The sequence below is a fragment of the Pan paniscus genome, chromosome 6, assembly GCF_029289425.2.
Source record: "Pan paniscus chromosome 6, NHGRI_mPanPan1-v2.0_pri, whole genome shotgun sequence".
NCBI classification, from domain to species: Eukaryota; Metazoa; Chordata; class Mammalia; order Primates; family Hominidae; genus Pan; species Pan paniscus.
In genome coordinates, this window is record NC_073255.2 from 149,303,167 (window position 1) to 149,324,354 (window position 21,188).

At 40.8% G+C, this 21,188-nt stretch overlaps 1 protein-coding gene across 1 annotated transcript; it reads left to right on the top strand.

The window, feature by feature from the left end:
- Positions 1–1,663: 1,663 nt before the first annotated feature.
- Positions 1,664–20,679, top strand: LSMEM1 (leucine rich single-pass membrane protein 1). Its single transcript, XM_034964851.3, has 3 exons — positions 1,664–8,698; positions 10,678–10,806; positions 19,600–20,679. Exons 1-3 carry the CDS (start codon positions 8,572–8,574, stop codon positions 19,737–19,739), a joined length of 396 nt encoding a protein of 131 aa, XP_034820742.1. The 5' UTR covers positions 1,664–8,571; the 3' UTR covers positions 19,740–20,679.
- Positions 20,680–21,188: the final 509 nt, after the last annotated feature.

Here is a 21,188-nt window from a genome sequence, read left to right on the forward strand (position 1 = left end):
AGTCCAAAATGACTAGGCCAGGTGGGCAGGGAGACAAAGCTTTATGTGTATATTTGCAAACATTAAAGTAGATGAAAAGAATGTAGCAATACATAATTGGGATTAAGGTTTCTGACTTTCAAGAATATTTCTGCTTGGCAACATGCAGTGTGGCTCATGCCTATAATCAACACTCTGGGGAGGCTGAGGCGGGAGGATGGCATGAGCCCAGTTTGAGACCAGCCTGGGCAACATAGCGAGACCCTGTCTCTACCAGAAATTTAAAAAATGAGTGTGGTGGTGTGTGCTTCTACTCTTTATCTACTTGGGTGCTGAGGCAAGAGGGTAACTTGAGCCCAGGAGGTCAAAGCTGCAGTGAGCCGCGATTGTGCCACTCCAGCCTGGGTGACGAGTGAGACCTTGTCTCAAAAGCAAAACAAAAAAGAATATTGCTGCTTGTTTGCCCATGAGGTATATTTCTTTCATTTTATGAAAAGCATTTTGACAACACGTTAACATTTAATAAACTTTAGATTAAAATATATAGTGCAAGCAACATGCCATTTCAAATCTGTAGACTTGTTTCTTTGATACTCTTGCTGTAGGTCGCCGTGAGGGGTAGGGAAGCATATATACTGTAGGGAGAAGTATCAAAATCATTTAAGGTCTTTTTTCCAAACTAGTGTTCCCCTCCCACATCCCAACAACTCTTGGAAGTCTGGTGCTCCCTCTAGGTGAAAATCATTTGCTGGCTTATGGAGTCACTGTTGCTGGGTCCCATCCCCCAGTTACAGTGCAGTGGAAAACAGGTTTAGAATCTAGAACTTGTTTGTATGTTGTCACTTGGTTATGTTCCAAGTAGGTTAGAACCATGGAAAAGAGATTGCAAATGGTAGTTTCTTCTAGATATTCAAATGCATATATGTATGTACATGTAATTATAAATAAATAATAATTTTTATTAAAGTATTGTATGAACATAGGTTTTTGTTTGTTTTTGAGACAGTCTCCCTCTGTTGCGCAGGCTGGGGTGCAGTAGCGCAATCTTGGCTCACTGTAACCTCTGCCTTCAGGGTCCAAACGATTCTCCTGCCTCAGCCTCCTGAGTTGCTGGGATTACAGGTGTGTTCCACCACACCTGGCTAATTTATATTTTTAGTTGTGATGGGGTTTCACCATGTTGGCCAGGCTGGTCTTGAACTCCTGACCTCAAGTGATCTGCCCGCCTTGGTCTCCCAAAGTGTTGGGATTACAGGCATGAGCCACCGTGCCCAGCCTGAACATAGTTTAATGGTACTTCAAGGCTAATAAGGAAAGCCCCTTGCTCCATCCTTTCCTATTCCTCAGTCCCATCCCAAGAGACATTCAGCCTTCAATTTTTTCTAGCTCGGTTCTTTCAGCCTTCAGTTTTTGGTTTTAGGTTTCTAAATAATATGATTATACAGCCATTTATTTTTTAGGCGTTTGTCAACTTACTATTAAGACAGGTGAAAATTTCTTTTATTGTTTCACATCCTTCTAATATTATTTTGGTTAGATCATGTACCTGTTTGCATAGCTGTGATCATACTTGTATGTTCACTCGTGAATTAATTTAATGTGCTTACATTTTCATTCTCATACAACATTTTGTCTTGGAGTTAATGCTCTTATTTTTTTGGCTTTTTATGCACATCATTGATTCTTCCCAAACAGTCCCAAATAAATTTGTCACAACTTTTCTTGATTCTGTACTTGTTTCAATCTAGACTAGTTTCTCTCATCCAATTGTATAGCAGTTTTCCTGAGACAGCACTATCGTGAGGATTTGTTTTTCTTTCTCTTGAATTGTATCCCTCATTATCTGGATCCCATGTCTTAATTTACTTCTTTGTTAACATGGAGCACTTCTTTCAGTAGTTTCTTGGGAATGAGTGCGTGAGAGATCAGTCAGTTATTTAGTGACTTCATATTTCTGAAAGATAGTTTGCATGGAAATTCTAGGTGGAAAATCAAATTTGGAATTTTTGAAAATTTTGACAAGTGTATTCAAATTCAGAATTTTGAAGGCATTGCTCTATTCTAATTTGCAAAATCTTGAGATATCTGATGCAGTTTTTATTTTTATTTCTTTGTTTTCTCAGCATCTCTGTTTCTAGTGTTCTAAAATTGCATGATACTGTGCTTTGGTGGGATTGGCAACCTGGAAAATATTAAGTTCTTCATCTCTTCCTCCTCATTTTCTTTGTTCTGGAACTCTATGACATAGTGGAGCTCCCAAATTGAATCTTGGGCCTTATTTTTTTTTTTTTTTCTGTCTGGGATATTTCTCTAAGACAATTTTCCAATTTGTATTGCATTTTATTTCTGGCTAGCATTAAATTACTTGCCTCTGTGTAGCTCCATGCCACACTCTTGCCTCTAAATCCTAGGCCTGCCTGAATTCTGCAGGGTCAGTCCTACTGTCACTCATCCGTGATAGCCCTGCTAAGGCAGATACCACTCTTCTTACCATGTTCAATACATTTATTGAGCTCTTCAGTATTGTTTCTTCCTATTTTAATTTTTCTGGTTTTGTAATTTGTACTCCTGCTTTTTTACTGGGCTTTTGGGAGGAAGAAGGTATAGAGTGTTAATCTGCATGTTGAATTTATATGCAGGTGACGTTATTCATGAAACTTGTGGTAACTGCTAGACAAGGGTGGCTGGGTGTTCAATGTGTAAGAATGCTTGTGTTTTCTTGAAAGTAGAAAAATGTTGTGTGATAGAGTAGTTGTTCATTGCTTGATTCTTGATTAATTTTGCCCGCTTTCATTATTTTGAGGCTCAAGCATTTTGAAGTATTCATTGTCTGTGACTCCTCTTTGATGGGTACTAAATTTCCTGGGAGTGAATTTAGATACCCTGAGATGTAATATATGAAAGAAAAAGCAAATACTTGAGAATGTCCCTAGATTAGACACTTCATGTGAGAATATCTCTTTTTGTGACCCAAAACTCTTTTTTTTTCTTTTGAGATGAAGTTTCGTTTTTGTTGCCCAGGCTGGAGTCCAATGGTATAATCTGCCTCAGCCTCCTGAGTTGCTGGGATTACATGCATGTGCCACCACACCCGGCTAATTTTGTATTTTTAGTAGAGATGGGGTTTCTCCTTGTTGGTCAGGCTGGTCTCGAACTTCCGACCTCAGTTAATCTGCCTGTCTCGGCCTCCCAAAGTGCTGGGAATACAGGCATGAGCCACCGCACTCGGCCCCAAAACTCTTCTTAAAGGTGGTCTTGCAGGTATGTTATAGTTAAAATGAAGTAGGTTGTCTTGCTTTGTTCTTAAGTGGCTTTCCAGAAGTCTAACTGGTCTAAAGGCAGTCTTATCCCCCTCACTGGTGTATAGTTCAATTCAGACTTGAATGCGAGGTATGGGTTTACATCTCATCTCTGCCACTTATAATCAGTGTATCCCTCAACAATTAAATTCCTTAGTCTCCATTTCCTTCCTCCTTCAGGGGAAGTTAATATTCCACAAAGTTAGAAGTTACAGGAGAGGAAAAGTAGTAAATGCCCCAAAATGAGGCAGTTACTTCTATTATATCTTCAAAGGATACATGGCTCAAGGCAGATCAGGTAGTTGGGAGATTTCTTAAAAACAGCATAATAGCTAACATGAACATTTTCATTATTCAGAGAAATTCGACATAGCTTTTTAACGTATGTTTCTGAGAAAAGTTACTAGTTATATTGTCTTCAAGAATTAGTCTTTGGGTACAGATGAGGCTTGAAAAAATGACATTCCCTCTTAGACTAGGTAGTGTGAAGGGAAAAAAAAAATGACATTCCTCTTCCCCCAAAGCAGAGTGAGGTCCGTATGGGATATAGGTGTAAAGAAAATTTTGGGCTGGGCATGGTGGCTCATGTTTGTAATCCCAGCACTTTGGGAGGCCGAGGTGGGTGGATCACTTGAGGTCAGGAGTTCAAGACTAGCCTGACCAACATGGTGAAACCCCATCTCTACTAAAAATAAAAAAAATTAGCCAGCTATGGTGGCACACGCCTGTAATCCCAGCTACTTGGGAGGCTGAGGCAGGAGAATCTGGAAGCAGGAAGGTCTCAGTAGTCTGGGATCATGCTACTGCACTCCAGCCTGGGCGACAGAGCAAGACTCTGTCTCAAAGAAAATTTTGTGGAACACCTATTTTCTCACTGACATGAAAAATGTTTCAAAGACGAATAATGTCCATCAAGCCATGGCAATGGAAGTGAAGATGATAAAGGATTGCACAGTTGTTTACAACCTCACTGTTAGTATCCTGCTGGGATACTTGGTCTCCTCATCACTGTAGCATCTTTTATGTACAGCAGAGGGCAGAAGCTCCTTGGCATGTATGTGAGGGAACTACGTATATGGAAGGCTGTTATTCCTGAGAAAGGAGGATGTGCAGACACTCACAGAACAAAGCCTTTGTAAAGGAAAGGCGGCCAATGAGATGGAGTGCTTCCTTCACCTGTGGTGGGTCTGTAGCCATGAAATTGCCCACTCACAATCGCTTTTTGTAGCTACTAGAAGCACTAGGCGTCTGACCTGCCATCATCCTTGTTATGATGTCATAATCATATTCTGTCCGTGTTTATTGCAGTTCTCTGGTTTGTCTGGAGTGTTTGCAAGTCAGTCATCATAGTGGCAGCTTCCGCCTGCTACAGGATATTTATATATGGAAGCATACCATGGCAAGAGTGCTGGAAAGGTGGTGTCAGCTAACAGTTGCTTCAGCCAGATAAGGACGGTAACTTCAGTCCAATAAAAACCTCATCAGTTACCAACTAAATCAGGGCATGGTGTTTTTTTGTTGTTTTCTTTTTAAAGCATAGTTTTAGTAATATATTTACTAAAAACCTTAGACATTATGAAAAAAGTCAGGATTTGGAATCTTACACTGCTTGGCTAAATTGACACAATATAGACCAACAGTTTCATCCTGGGGCTTATGGGTCTCATAGGAGCACCCGTATGCTGAAGAAAGGCAAAGAGAGAACTACAGAATTTGTAGAAAAGTTTTGTTGTAGTTGCTTCTGAACAATTAGTTTTTGTTTGTTGGTTTTGTTTTGTTTTGTTTTTCTGGTAACCTAGCAGTCAAAGCTCACATTTTTGTAAGTAATTTGCATGCTATTACTCTACTGAGACTGAATTATGATTCCTGAGTCTGGGAAGTTTTTGTTGCATGTGCTCTGTGTTTTTCATTTTTGATAGAAATGATTTAGACTTGATTTTAAAAATTACTTCCTGAATGTGAAGAAGAGGCATTGACTCGGAAATGAAATTAAAGAACAAATTATCATGACTCATTCAATAACACTGCTTATTAGCTTTGAATTATGCCCCATTATAACAATTCCGATTTTGTGGCAAGCAATACTGGTGTGAGTTATTTCTGTGGTTTGATACCAAGCACCTGTGGTTAAAAAATAAAGCACCAGGCAATTTTTCATAGACAATTATCTTTATTTGTTGGAATATTTATTTGTAAATAGTCAAAGAATTCTTAATTGACAAAAAATCAACTGTTAGCCGTGATCTAAACCAGAGGAAAATGAAATTACTTACATGTTTCCAGTCAAGGTATAAGAAAGGGTTCTGTTAAAGGGATGCTGCTTTAGCCAATCTTGGTGAATAAGCAAATTTGCACACTGGAGTTGAAAGGAGGGTCAAGTTAGTGTGATGAAGAATTGCTAGTAACACTGGCTTCTCCAGCCTTGCTGGTTGTTCCTAGATGCCCTCATTTGGAGATGCCAAAGATAGCAACTACTGGGTGTCAAACAGCTGTGGGGCCTGGTTTTAAGGCCATGTGATCTTGTATCCCTTTACTAGCAGCCTCATGAGTCATTTGCAAGTCATTTGCAGGCTCTTGGAGCCCTGGAACAGCACCCAACTCAGTTTTCTCTGCTAGTTCTTTATTTTTCCAGTTGCGTGTTGCAGTTCATTAAAAAAATATTGGGATAGCATATATTTACATTGTGACTTCACTCTAAAGAAGACATTTTCTTTCAGAGCACGTCATGGCTCACTAGGTTGTTGTCTTAGTTTTTTTTGGAGTCACCTTTTGAGTAGATAGCAAGACCAGTAATTTGGAGATTTTATTAGCTGTACTCTTAAAGTCAGTTTTGTGGCCATGATTTTCTAGCTAGGTCTCTATTTTGTAAACATTGATTAAGCCTCAGTATGAAATTGAAGAAACAGCAGATACATTCCTGAAGGGGAAGCTAAGGCTCAAGGCTATTAAGTCAGAGATCCAAAAATGAACCATGCTTCAGTTACCACACCTAAAATAGAAGCTGTGTGTGGAACAGTGGTCCTGTGATGTGACACATAAAACTTTTTTTCCTGGTCAAATATTACTGTTTGGTCAAATATTAGTATAAATGGATGATAAAATATAAAACACATCTAAAAGAATTGTTTTAAAATCTGTGACTATGCATGAGTGAATATTTTGGGGCCTTGGTTTTAACTGCAAAAGGACAAGATTTGACTGACCTCTAAGGCCCTTTTACTCTATTTGCTGCTGCTTTTTAATTTTTTTAATTGTCATATCAAGTCATTTCCTTAGGAATGCTCTATGAAGTATATTTGGAATTCAGTAATGTCAATAAAGTGCTATGGTAGTATCTTATCTGAAAACTCAGGGAATTGTTTGTTCTTGTTCATTAAAATTTCAAGATAAGTGAAACACACTTTTTTAGTTTTAACTCTAAAAAAATTTTTTAGTCCATGACTTTTTGAGCTCACTTTCTTAGCTAGGGTTCTGGTAGCACATTTTCCACAAGTACCAGTAGTTTTAGGTATTACTGGGAAATTGTTGTTTTTTTAATATTTTAGACTAAGTTTAAATTGCTCAGTAAATGTCTGATACTTTTTTTCCCCATATCTTCTTTAGGTGTATACTTTTTTTTTTTTTTTCTGAATTTGGTTTCTCCCAGCTCTATATTGCTCTTCATTCTGTAGTTGAGTTTTAAAGGAAATTTTTGCAATAACAGGAAGTAAACAGTGTGTTGTCAAATACACACAGGCACCATATTTATCGCATTGACTTTACTAGAGTCCAGATAGACATCACATGAGGATTTTTATCCTCAATCTTATTTCTGTTCATGTACTTATTATTAACTGCCTCCAATTCTTTTGAAAATGGTGAGATTTAAATCCTAAATAAGCATTTCAGGTGTTCCATCTTAACATAAGTCACCAACTGCTAAACCTGGCACTGGGCATTTGAAGAATAGGATTCGTCCCTACTCTAAGGAGTTTTCAGTCTATTGGGAAATCAAAGATGTAAGCAAATAGATGCAATAAAATACTATAGATGTTCTGATAGAAGAATGTAAAGAATCCAGCAAAGGCAAAAGGAAAGACAGGTTGGTTCTCTCTTCTTAGGGGAAGTGATGTTTGAGCTGAGTCTTGAGGCAGGATTAGGAAGGGATATAGAAAAGAAAAGTAGCATAAAGCAAGACTCATTGAATGCTGAACAAAAGGCCCGATTCCAGCTCTGCTGCCAGGCAAATGTGTGATCCTGGGCATTTACCTCGCCAAGCTTCCATTTCCTCATTTGCGGAAAGGATGGGAACTAAAGCACATCTAACACCCTTTCTAGATCCAAACGTCCTCTATCACGATTAGACTTGATAACCATGGAAGGAAAAGCTTTTATAGTAATTGAAATTTGTCTTTCTAGAGGCTTCTTTTCACATAATTAAATGTCCACAAGTTCTCTGTTGTGCTAGAGATACATCTCCACGTAAACCTTTTAAACTCTTCAGGATTTTCAGTGTTGCTTGCAGTTGTGCTGTCATTAGAGAATATTACTTTTAATATTTAATAAACCTCAAGCTATTACATAAGTGACCTCGGTCTAAGGGAAACCCAGGTGGAAGAGATCTCAGAGGTCCTGAAGTCTAGCAGGATTCCTCTCTATAGCAGCTAAGTTTGCTAAGATTGTTGTCTTGGGGACTCACAGTCAGCATCTTATGGCTAAAGGAATTGTGTGAAGAGAAGGACTTACATGCCATATGGAGGGAGGCTATAAAAATTGCAATTTTCTATTAAAGCCTCCTGCAATTAGAATGGTTCATGGTAATATTCTCTTTTTTCAGAATGTTTTGTGGCCACTGCTGACTAGCTTAATTTTGTCTACCTAGTCTTCTTGCACAGAGGATTTGAGGCATCTCACCAGAATGTGAACAATGTAATAAAAGAGAAAAAATTTTAAATTAGTTAAAAAATAAAAACAGATCCAGGGAAAATATAGGCAGAACTGAGACATCTGAGGAGGAGAAAAGAGCGTTTGCAGATAAGCAGGTTATACATGGATGTACAATTCTTAAAATTGGGCCACACATTTGACTGTGAGCTTCCTGGCAAGCAAAGCAAAAAGAACGATTACAAAGTGGTCCACAGAAGGAAATATTTTTTTCTGGATAAGCCAAGTTCGCTAGAGCCTTAGTTGAAAATACTGTTTGTGGGTGGTTCTTCATAGGCCTGTCTGGCTTCCTGGCGGCTGTGGTTCTTGTGAAGTTGAGTTCACAAGCCCAACCTCTTGTTTTTAACATCAGTGTTTTCTTCCAGGGACAATGACTCATTCTTCCCAGGACACTGGTTCTTGTGGCATTCAGGAAGATGGAAAGCTTTATGTGGTGGATTCCATAAATGACTTAAACAAACTAAACCTCTGTCCAGCCGGATCGCAGCATCTGTTCCGTATGTGTGCTGGGGAAGGCAGAGCCGCCCTTCCTAGCTTCTAGGCTACCTAAAAATAGCCACTGCTGACTGGATGTGTGGGTGTGGTGGGGGGGGAGTGGGCATTAGGAAGAGGTTGGCACTGGAAATGTTATTTGTTTTTGGGCAATTTTGCTTTTGTTTTCTGAATACTTGACAGGATTATAGGCTTTCTTGGATCCCACACGAGATTTGAACTCTTGACTTCAAATATTCTGAGATCCTGTGGCGTTTCTGTCCCTGGAAAGGGGTGGAGCCTGCAGAGCTGGACTCCTGGAGGCTGGCTCATCCCTCTCCTAGTGACCATGGCTAGGTTACCGATGGGGACCACTTCCCACAGGAGTGTTGTTTTATAGCAGATTGCTGAGAGAATGCTCAATCCAGAGCATTTTCTACTTACAAGTTACAAATTGTGCAATTAAGGGTTGGAGAAAGGGGGTGGGGGGAGCAAAATAAAATCTGCTAAATACTAAGTGTGTATCTTGCCTCCTAAATATTATAAATGAGCTTTATCAGATCACTCTGAGTGCCATCTTTTCTAGCTTAAATGCTGACATTCAAACACCAGTGTTAATTGCTCACTTGCCATTTGTTTCATATGCACTCTAAACTTATTGTTCCAATTTTATATCTATTATTTCCTGTCTAAATCCTTTCTAAGTTCCTCCTTTTTTTCTTCATTTTAATAAGTTCAAATTTCCATCTGTTTTTATTGCTGTCAGTCTCAATAGCAGTAGAAGTTTAGGTGTCAGCCCTATGCTGTTGCTTTGATTAGGAAGCAAAAGTGGCTGAAGGGTATGGCATAGGATGTACTTATAAGGCATGGGACATAAGCCACCCATCTGTCCATAATCAAGTGGCACAGTGAGTGGGACCAATTCAACGTAGGAGAGTATGCAAAAAGTAATCCAGTGATCTCCACTACCCCAGGATTCTGCGTTGCTTATTCACTGCAACTAATAATCTGGGTGTTATTAGGCAACTAGATCTTGCAAAACGGTGATTAAATGCAGTCAATTCTTGGTTTGAGTGAACCAAGCTGTCGATAAAATGTAGCTGCATTCTCAGTTCAACTGCAAAGCATTTAAAAGAACCTTGCTTGCAGAGCATATCCATCCAGAAGACAGCTTTAAAAAACCAAAATAGGTCAGGGCCGTTTTTGTTTAAATGGATGTAGGCTTAACTGATTATTCCTATAATAAAAGAAGTTTCCAGGGAAATATCCCAGAGCATTCAATTGAGTCTTCCACCCAGCATAGGTGTCCCACAACCAGCTCTGTTTTACTCCTGGGTTACTTTGGGAAAGGGTAATAGAACTTCTATCACTCTTAGCCTTTAACTTCTATATTCCCTCTCCCCACACACAAAAATTCATGTTCTGCTATTTCAGTGTTAAGACAGTCTTCAAAGAACTTTCCAAACAGGTCTAAGGAGATAGCTTAACCCTGCTTATTCCTTGAATACCAATAGAGAAGAAGGTAAATAATTCACAAATTTCTCTGTGCCCAAAGACATTCCTAAAACAGAAGTCACGGCCGGGCGCCGTGGCTCACGCCTGTAATCCCAGCACTTTGGGAGGCCGAGGAGGGCAGATCATGAGGTCAGGAGATTGAGACCATCCTGGATATCACGGTGAAACCCCATCTCTACTAAAAATACAAAAACTTAGCGGGACGTGGTGGCGGGGGCCTGTAGTCCCAGCTACTCGGGAGGCTGAGGCAGGAGAATGGCGTGAACCCAGGAGGCAGAGGTTGCAGTGAGCCGAGATCGAGCCACTGCACTCCAGCCTGGTTGACAGAGCGAGACTCTGTCTCAAAAAAAAAGAGTCACTTTCTAGGCTTGTCAGAGAGAAAGTGGGTGTATCCATTACTCACGGTCTAACACTGGGGTACTGTTCAGTTCTGCTGACAAGTTGTATGCTGAGCAGTTTTTGTCCTTGTTTTTTGTTTGTTTCATATTAGCTCTAGAGGACAAAATCCCAGTCCTTGGCACAAACTCAGGAAATGGAAGCTGGAGTCTGTTTTTTGTGGGGCTGCTAATTGTGCTGATTGTCAGCCTGGCACTGGTTTTTTTCGTGATATTTCTAATAGGTAAGTACCACCACAGATTTCTTTTTTATTACTTGTATGCATTTATTCATAGCTGGTTAACTTTGCTCCCACAAAGTTTGCACCCTCCAGTCAATGCTTCCTGGTCATCAATGCTTACATTGAAAAAAGAAGGAATGCCTTGAGTGAACCCCACTGGCTGAGGACAGGGTCCCTTGGCCACAAACCCACTGCAGAAGCCCATAGTGCCATAAGTCCATGAATATGTATGTTAAATAATTCTATAGCACTTTAGTTTCTCACTTGGAGCCTCTAGCTGCCCAATGGAAGGCAACTTATTCTGGTTGATTCTAGCTTTACTTCATCCAATGCCTAGATTTCTCCACTAAATTCAGATCTATAACATCGAAACATTGAGGTTTCGAACTGAACTCGCTCCCAGGTTTTCTCACTTGCATATCATCCTAGACATCAACGAGAAGCACTTGAGGGCTTGTGCAAGGCCCCAGAGACAGTGTTGGAGATGTATAAAGGTGGCTTCTTTCCAATTTGATCCTGTCTAGGCAACCTACTCCTAATATAACCTGCTTTGTCTGCTCCTGGCCTGGGCCATGCATGTCGTGACCTTGAGTGGTGACTCAGGCTTCCCCAACCCAGCTTCTCAGTCAAGAGATCCTTCAAGCCTTCAGTGCCACCCTCCTCTCTGCCTTGGATGTGGGAGGGGTGCTGTCCACCTGCGGTGCTGTCCTCCGGTTCTGAGCGTTGCCTCTTCCCACAGAGCCCACCAGTTTCCTCTTTCATCTGGAATTATTTTGATTCTCTTCCAGATGACTTAAGAGCAGACAGAGCCTAAGGGAAGGTGTCATCTTTGATACCTTTTTGCCTGGGTGCACTGCACTGTCATTTCTTTCACCCTTGAGTGCTTTGTAGCCTTTGGAAGGGCTCTAATTTAATTTCATTCAGGATTAGAGGAGGCAGAGGTGATGATGACGATGAGAGGAGACAGGTGGGCGAGTTCATGATGACCCTTTCACCGCTTCCAATCCCATTTCCTCCCCCAAAGACTCCTCCCTCCTTGCAGCTTGAAGGTCTTTATCTAGCCTCTGGAGAAAAGGGTTGGGACTGGGAGGGAGGGGTCATGTTTAATTGCTTCTCTTACACCGGGCTGCTGACCTTTTGCATTTAGAAGCTAACATGTGTACTATTTTTACAATAGTTGCAAACTTGCATCTGATGATCAATCAGGGGAGGCTTGGCTACTGAACCAGCAATGCCAGAAAGAGCACATGGGCTAGTATTCTGAACCGTTACTCCAACATAAATTAATACTGGTCATGTCATCCTGCCACACCCGCCTGGGGGTAATGACTGAGTTAAACTATTAGGAAATTTTAGGTATGTCTACAGACCTGTAAACAACCCTCTGCCAAATTCTTTTTTTCTGTGAGATAAGTAGCAAGATTGAGGGAAATAATACCAAATGCTATATATCGAGTCATTACTCTGTCCCAGACACTGTGCTAAGCCCTTGATACCTCTTTGCTCACAACCTCATAACAACTCTGTAGTGTAGAATCTATTATTATTATTATTATTTTTAAGATGAAATCTCACTGTTGCCCAGGCTGGAGTGCAGTGGCGTGATCTCAGCTCACTGCAATGCCACCTCCAGGTTCAAGCGATTCTCCTGCCTCAGCCTCCCAAGTAGCTGGGACTACAGGTGTGAGCCGCCATGCCCAGCTAATTTTTGTATTTTTAGTAGAGATGGGGTTTCACCATGTTGGCCAGGCTGGTCTCGAAATCCGGACCTCAGGTGATCCTCCCGCCTTGGCCTTCCAAAGTGCTGGGATTATAGGCGTGAGCCACGGCGCCCAGCCAAATCCATTATTATTTTGGTTTTACCAGTGCTGAAACTGAGATTTAGAGAGATCTATTAATGTGCCCAAGGTCATGTTGCTAATAAGTGCCAAAATGGGGCTCAAGGACACTCCACTTGACATCAAAGACTATGTACTTTATCAACATCACTATGTTCCACTTTTATGAATAGCTTTTATTTTATATTTGCCTTGAGTGTTTTTTATTGAGAACAAAGTCATATTAAATGAGAAACAGAAAGATCAGGTGAATAAAGAAGAGTGTTTTTTTACTGGATAATTGCTCTGTGTTAGATACATTAAGTTTATTATCTTAAATCCTTCCTCTAGCCATCTTAGAAAATTTAACTCTGATAAGCAAACCTCAAAGTGTTCCATTCTGTATCTTATTGCCAAAGGTCCTGTGTATTTGGAAAATATTGTTCTTCCATTCTAATGGGTGGTCTGAGGGGGAATTATTACACATTCATTTTGAGCTGGTAATTCAGAACAAGCAGACTTATGTCAAAATAGGCTGGAACCCAAAGAATGTAATTTCCCCTTTTTTTTTTTTTTTTAAATTATACTTTAAGTTTTAGGGTACATGTGCACATTGTGCAGGTTAGTTACATATGTATACATGTGCCATGCTGGTGCGCTGCACCCACTAACTCGTCATCTAGCATTAGGTATATCTCCCAATGCTATCCCTCCCCCCTCCCCCCTCCCCACCACAGTCCCCAGAGTGTGATATTCCCCTTCCTGTGTCCATGTGATCTCATTGTTCAATTCCCACCTATGACTGAGAATATGCGGTGTTTGGTTTTTTGTTCTTGCGATAGTTTACTGAGAATGATGGTTTCCAATTTCATCCATGTCCCTACAAAGGACATGAACTCATCATTTTTTATGGCTGCATAGTATTCCATGGTGTATATGTGCCACATTTTCTTAATCCAGCCTATCATTGTTGGACATTTGGGTTGGTTCCAAGTCTTTGCTATTGTGAATAATGCCGCAATAAACATACGTGTGCATGTGTCTTTATAGCAGCATGATTTATAGTCATTTGGGTATATACCCAGTAATGGGATGGCTGGGTCAAATGGTATTTCTAGTTCTAGATCCCTGAGGAATCGCCACACTATCTTCCACAATGGTTGAACTAGTTTACAGTCCCACCAACAGTGTAAAAGTGTTCCTATTTCTCCACATCCTCTCCAGCACCTGTTGTTTCCTGACTTTTTAATGATTGCCATTCTAACTGGTGTGAGATGATATCTCATAGTGGTTTTGATTTGCATTTCTCTGATGGCCAGTGATGATGAGCATTTTTTCATGTGTTTTTTGGCTGCATAAATGTCTTCTTTTGAGAAGTGTCTGTTCATGTCCTTCGCCCACTTTTTGATGGGGTTGTTTTTTTCTTGTAAATTTGTTTGAGTTCATTGTAGATTCTGGATATTAGCCCTTTGTCAGATGAGTAGGTTGCGAAAATTTTCTCCCATGTTGTAGGTTGCCTGTTCACTCTGATGGTAGTTTCCTTTGCTGTGCAGAAGCTCTTTAGTTTAATTAGATCCCATTTGTCAATTTTGGCTTTTGTTGCCATTGCTTTTGGTGTTTTAGACATGAAGTCCTTGCCCATGCCTATGTCCTGAATGGTAACGCCTAGGTTTTCTTCTAGGGTTTTTATGGTTTTAGGTCTAACATTTAAATCTTTAATCCATCTTGAATTGATTTTTGTATAAGGTGTAAGGAAGGGATCCAGTTTCAGCTTTCTACATATGGCTAGCCAGTTTTCCCAGCACCATTTATTAAATAGGGAATCCTTTCCCCATTGCTTGTTTTTCTCAGGTTTGTCAAAGATCAGATAGTTGTAGGTAAGTGGTGTTATTTCTGAGAGCTCTGTTCTGTTCCATTGGTCTATATCTCTGTTTTGGTACCAGTACCATGCTGTTTTGGTTACTGTAGCCTTGTAGTATAGTTTGAAGTCAGGTAGTGTGATGCCTCCAGCTTTGTTCTTTTGGCTTAGGATTGACTTGGCGATGTGGGCTCTTTTTTGGTTCCATATGAACTTTAAAGTAGTTTTTTCCAATTCTGTGAAGAAAGTCATTGGTAGCTTGATGGGGATGGCATTGAATCTGTAAATTGCCTTGGGCAGTATGGCCATTTTCACGATATTGATTCTTCCTACCCATGAGCATGGAATGTTCTTCCATTTGTTTGTATCCTCTTTTATTTCCTTGAGCAGTGGTTTGTAGTTCTCCTTGAAGAGGTCCTTCACATCCCTTGTAAGTTGGATTCCTAGGTATTTTATTCTCTTTGAAGCAATTGTGAATGGGAGTTCACTCATGATTTGGCTCTCTGTTTGTCTGTTGTTGGTGTATAGGAATGCTTGTGATTTTTGTACATTGATTTTGTATCCTGAGACTTTGCTGAAGTTGCTTATCAGCTTAAGGAGATTTTGGGCTGAGATGATGGGGTTTTCTAGATAAACAATCATGTCGTCTGCAAACAGGGACAATTTGACTTCCTCTTTTCCTAATTGAATACCCTTTATTTCCTTCTCCTGCCTGATTGCCCTGGCCAGAACTTCCAACACTATGTTGAATAGGAGTGGTGAGAGAGGGCATCCCTGTCTTGTGCCAGTTTTCAAAGGGAATGCTTCCAGTTTTTGCCCATTCAGTATGATATTGGCTGTGGGTTTGTCATAGATAGCTCTTATTATTTTGAAATACGTCCCATCAATACCTAATTTATTGAGAGTTTTTAGCATGAAGGGTTGTTGAATTTTGTCAAAGGCTTTTTCTGCATCTATTGAGATAATCATGTGGTTTTTGTCTTTGGCTCTGTTTATATGCTGGATTACATTTATTGATTTGCGTATATTGAACCAGCCTTGCATCCCAGGGATGAAGCCCACTTGATCATGGTGGATAAGCTTTTTGATGTGCTGCTGGATTCGGTTTGCCAGTATTTTATTGAGGATTTTTGCATCAATGTTCATCAAGGATATTGGTCTAAAATTCTCTTTTTTGGTTGTGTCTCTGCCTGGCTTTGGTATCAGAATGACGCTGGCCTCATAAAATGAGTTAGGGAGGATTCCTTCTTTTTCTATTGATTGGAATAGTTTCAGAAGGAATGGTACCATTTCCTCCTTGTACCTCTGGTAGAATTCGGCTGTGAATCCATCTGGTCCTGGACTCTTTTTGGTTGGTAAACTATTGATTATTGCCACAATTTCAGCTCCTGTTATTGGTCTATTCAGAGATTCAACTTCTTCCTGGTTTAGTCTTGGGAGAGTGTATGTGTCGAGGAATGTATCCATTTCTTCTAGATTTTCTAGTTTATTTGCGTAGAGGTGTTTGTAGTATTCTCTGATGGTAGTTTGTATTTCTGTGGGATCGGTGGTGATATCCCCTTTATCATTTTTTATTGTGTCTATTTGATTCTTCTCTCTTTTTTTCTGTATTAGTCTTGCTAGCGGTCTATCAATTTTGTTGACACTTTCAAAAAACCAGCTCCTGGATTCATTGATTTTTTGAAAGGTTTTTTGTGTCTCTATTTCCTTCAGTTCTGCTCTGATTTTAGTTATTTCTTGCCTTCTGCTAGCTTTTGAATGTGTTTGCTCTTGCTTTTCTAGTTCTTTTAATTGTGATGTTAGGGTGTCAATTTTGGATCTTTCCTGCTTTCTCTTGTGGGCATTTAGTGCTATAAATTTCCCTCTACACACTGCTTTGAATGCGTCCCAGAGATTCTGGTATGTTGTGTCTTTGTTCTCGTTGGTTTCAAAGAACATCTTTATTTCTGCCTTCATTTCGTTATGTACCCAGTAGTCATTCAGGAGCAGGTTGTTCAGTTTCCATGTAGTTGAGCGGTTTTGAGTGAGATTCTTAATCCTGAGTTCTAGTTTGATTGCACTGTGGTCTGAGAGACAGTTTGTTATAATTTCTGTTCTTTTACATTTGCTGAGGAGAGCTTTACTTCCAAGTATGTGGTCAATTTTGGAATAGGTGTGGTGTGGTGCTGAAAAAAATGTATATTCTGTTGATTTGGGGTGGAGAGTTCTGTAGATGTCTATTAGGTCCGCTTGGTGCAGAGCTGAGTTCAATTCCTGGGTATCCTTGTTGACTTTCTGTCTCGTTGATCTGTCTAATGTTGACAGTGGGGTGTTAAAGTCTCCCATTATTAATGTGTGGGAGTCTAAGTCTCTTTGTAGGTCACTCAGCACTTGCTTTATGAATCTGGGTGCTCCTGTATTGGGTGCATATATATTTAGGATAGTTAGCTCCTCTTGTTGAATTGATCCCTTTACCATTATGTAATGGCCTTCTTTGTCTCTTTTGATCTTTGTTGGTTTAAAGTCTGTTTTATCAGAGACTAGGATTGCAACCCCTGCCTTTTTTTGTTTTCCATTTGCTTGGTAGATCTTCCTCCATCCTTTTATTTTGAGCCTATGTGTGTCTCTGCACGTGAGATGGGTTTCCTGAATACAGCACACTGATGGGTCTTGACTCTTTATCCAACGTGCCAGTCTGTGTCTTTTAATTGGAGAATTTAGTCCATTTACATTTAAAGTTAATATTGTTATGTGTGAATTTGATCCTGTCATTATGATGTTAGCTGGTGATTTTGCTCGTTAGTTGATGCAGTTTCTTCCTAGTCTCGATGGTCTTTACATTTTGGCATGATTTTGCAGCGGCTGGTACCGGTTGTTCCTTTCCATGTTTAGCGCTTCCTTCAGGACCTCTTTTAGGGCAGGCCTGGTGGTGACAAAATCGGTCAGCATTTGCTCGTCTGTAAAGTATTTTATTTCTCCTTCACTTATGAAGCTTAGTTTGGCTGGATATGAAATTCTGGGTTGAAAATTCTTTTCTTTAAGAATGTTGAATATTGGCCCCCACTCTCTTCTGGCTTGTAGGGTTTCTGCCGAGAGATCCGCTGTTAGTCTGATGGGCTTCCCTTTGAGGGTAACCCGACCTTTCTCTCTGGCTGCCCTTAACATTTTTTCCTTCATTTCAACTTTGGTGAATCTGACAATTATGTGTCTTGGAGTTGCTCTTCTCGAGGAGTATCTCTGTGGCATTCTCTGTATGTCCTGAATCTGAACGTTGGCCTGCCTTGCTAGATTGGGGAAGTTCTCCTGGATAATATCCTGCAGAGTGTTTTCCAACTTGGTTCCATTCTCTGCATCACTTTCAGGTACACCAATCAGACGTAGATTTGGTCTTTTCACATAGTCCCATATTTCTTGGAGGCTTTGCTCATTTCTTTTTATTCTTTTTTCTCTAAACTTCCCTTCTCGCTTCATTTCATTCATTTCATCTTCCATTGCTGACACCCTTTCTTCCAGTTGATCGCATCGGCTCCTGAGGCTTCTGCATTCTTCACGTAGTTCTCGAGCCTTGGTTTTCAGCTCCATCAGCTCCTTTAAGCACTTCTCTGTATTGGTTATTCTAGTTATACATTCTTCTAAATTTTTTTCAAAGTTTTCAACTTCTTTGCCTTTGGTTTGAATGTCCTCCCATAGCTCAGAGTAATTTGATCGTCTGAAGCCTTCTTCTCTCAGCTCGTCAAAATCATTCTCCATCCAGCTTTGTTCCGTTGCTGGTGAGGAACTGCGTTCCTTTGGAGGTGGAGAGGCGCTCTGCGTTTTAGAGTTTCCAGTTTTTCTGTTCTGTTTTTTCCCCATCTTTGTGGTTTTATCTACTTTTGGTCTTTGATGATGGTGATGTACAGATGGGTTTTCGGTGTGGATGTCCTTTCTGTTTGTTAGTTTTCCTTCTAACAGACAGGACCCTCAGCTGCAGGTCTGTTGGAATACCCTGCCGTGTGAGGTGTCAGTGTGCCCCTGCTGGGGGGTGCCTCCCAGTTAGGCTGCTCGGGGGTCAGGGGTCAGGGACCCACTTGAGGAGGCAGTCTGTCCATTCTCAGATCTCCAGCTGCGTGCTGGGAGAACCACTGCTCTCTTCAAAGCTGTCAGAAAGGGACATTTAAGTCTGCAGAGGTTACTGCTGTCTTTTTGTTTGTCTGTGCCCTGCCCCCAGAGGTGGAGCCTACAGAGGCAGGCAGGCCTCCTTGAGCTGTGGTGGGCTCCACCCAGTTCGAGCTTCCCGGCTGCTTTGTTTACCTAAGCAAGCCTGCGCAATGGCGGGTGCCCCTCCCACAGCCTCGCTGCCGCCTTGCAGTTTGATCTCAGACTGCTGTGCTAGCAATCAGCGAGACTCCGTGGGCGTAGGACCCTCCGAGCCAGGTGTGGGATACAGTCTCGTGGTGCGCCGTTTTTTAAGCCGGTCTGAAAAGCGCAATATTCAGGTGGGAGTGACCCGATTTTCCAGGTGCGTCCGTCACCCCTTTCTTTGACTCGGAAAGGGAACTCCCTGACCCCTTGTGCTTCCCACGTGAGGCAATGCCTCGCCCTGCTTCGGCTTGTGCACGGTGCGCGCACCCACTGGCCTGTGCCCACTGTCTGGCACTCCCTAGTGAGATGAACCCGGTACCTCAGATGGAAATGCAGAAATCACCTGTCTTCTGCGTCGCTCACGCTGGGAGCTGTAGACCGGAGCTGTTCCTATTCGGCCATCTTGGCTCCTCCCCCCGTAATTTCTCAAATGAGCAAAAACCTTTTTCTGAGAATGGGTCTCAAAATAAAGCAACATAGCAATCACTTCTGGGAGGATAATCAAACATGCTGACAGTTTCCTTTGGTTGCTCACAGCAAGGTCTTTTTTAGCCATAATTGGTGTGAAGTTGCCAAAGGTAGTCTAGGTTGGCACCAAGAGATTGTAAAAACAATTCACTGGATAGGCAACTTCAGCCTTCACCAGTTTCTTTCCTGGGCTTCTGGCATGCATGGATATGGGAACAGGGGATTTGCCAAGAGTGTCTTTCAGCATCAGCTGAGCACCAACATGGGGATCTGATGAATTTCAGTGGAACACAGTGGAAACCAATGTAACACAGTCTGTTTTCTGTTTTGAAGTTCAAACTGGAAACAAGATGGATGATGTGTCAAGAAGACTAACAGCTGAAGGAAAAGACATAGATGATCTTAAGAGAATCAATAACATGATCATAAAGCGACTCAACCAACTCAACCAACTGGACTCTGAACAAAACTAAAGGAATGATTTTCTGAAAGCACCTGCTAACACCTTGAGCTTCTTACTTTCCTGGGAGTGTACAGGGTTAGGAACTGAGAAAGTGCACTTCCTCAGGCAACAGATGATCTGGTCAGGCAACCCACCCCTGGGGCCCACTTTCTGCAGCAAGAAGGGAGCAATTCCAAGGCAAGTGGGTATGGGAATAGCAACTAAAAAGGGGTGAACTTGTCTCAGCCCCCTTTTATGGTAGGGCACTTCAACTTTAATGGGGTGGGCGGCTAGCAGGGAGGAGAATCAACAAAGCAAGAGAACTTGACTATGTACGTCCAACTTCTTACAGAAGGAGCTTTGCTACCAGAACAAGTTCACTGTGTCAATGAAGTTCTTGACACCTCATGCACCTTTGCAGATGTCTGGGAAAGCCTGAGAAATTCATTGAGTTTTATGTATTGAAGGGAACCAGGTGATTACTCTTTTCAATAAGAGGGATTCTGCTCAGGTGATTAGACTTTGACTCTATTTCCCCAGGGACAGCGATGGGTGGGCCCCAGAGCTAGTTGCTGTCTGGTGTTTGCTGGTGAAAACATGAGCAGTAGTTATGTGGGGCTGAGAGTCAAAAGGGAAAGCCTAATTAATTCAACTAATGTTTATTAAGCTCCTACTCTGTGCAAATCACTCTACTCAAGAGGAGCTCACATAAAAGTGCAGGATAAAGAAAGGAGATGGACAGTTATATGTAATTATATAAACTTTGTGTATTTTGTTTCTCATGAAAAAACCCCTTTGGCACCCTGCTGATTGATTTGGAAGAAATCTGATAGATTTGTGGCCTTTCCTAAATTGCACTAGGAAATTATGTAGTTAGAATATTTGGAACCTGCATTACTTCCAGCAATGAAAGTAAGACACACAGCATTATGACATAAGACACAGTGTGAAATAAATGAGTTTAAAAAGCATATGAGTCTTAGAAAATCTTTTATTTAATATAAAAATATTCTACCAGTCAATTGAAGAATGTATTATGATTCTGTCATTTTGGATTGATCAAAAACATTTGGGTTTACTAGGATATTACGCATTCGCTTTACAATACTAAATAGTTAATGAAATAAACACATTTTGTTTACCCAGTTTTGCACTCAAAAACCATTTGTATTAATACTCTTTTTCTTAAAATTGATAGATATCATGCAGAACACTGTTAAAACGTGAAATTTTCAATTATTGGAAAGTCTTTTTTGACCTATTGATAGGGTATGGCAGAAATCATTTGTTATCACGATTCGTTGTAAAGTTGTTTCAGAAACTGATGATCTGATGCAACAACTCTTTGAAAAAAAAGCCACTTATTTCTTTCCTTTCTGTATGCCCTTATTATACTTTTCTCCCTTTTCTATCTAAACTGTGGATATATTTCATCCTCAGTGATAACCTTTATTCCAAGAAATTTATGTTTTTACAACAT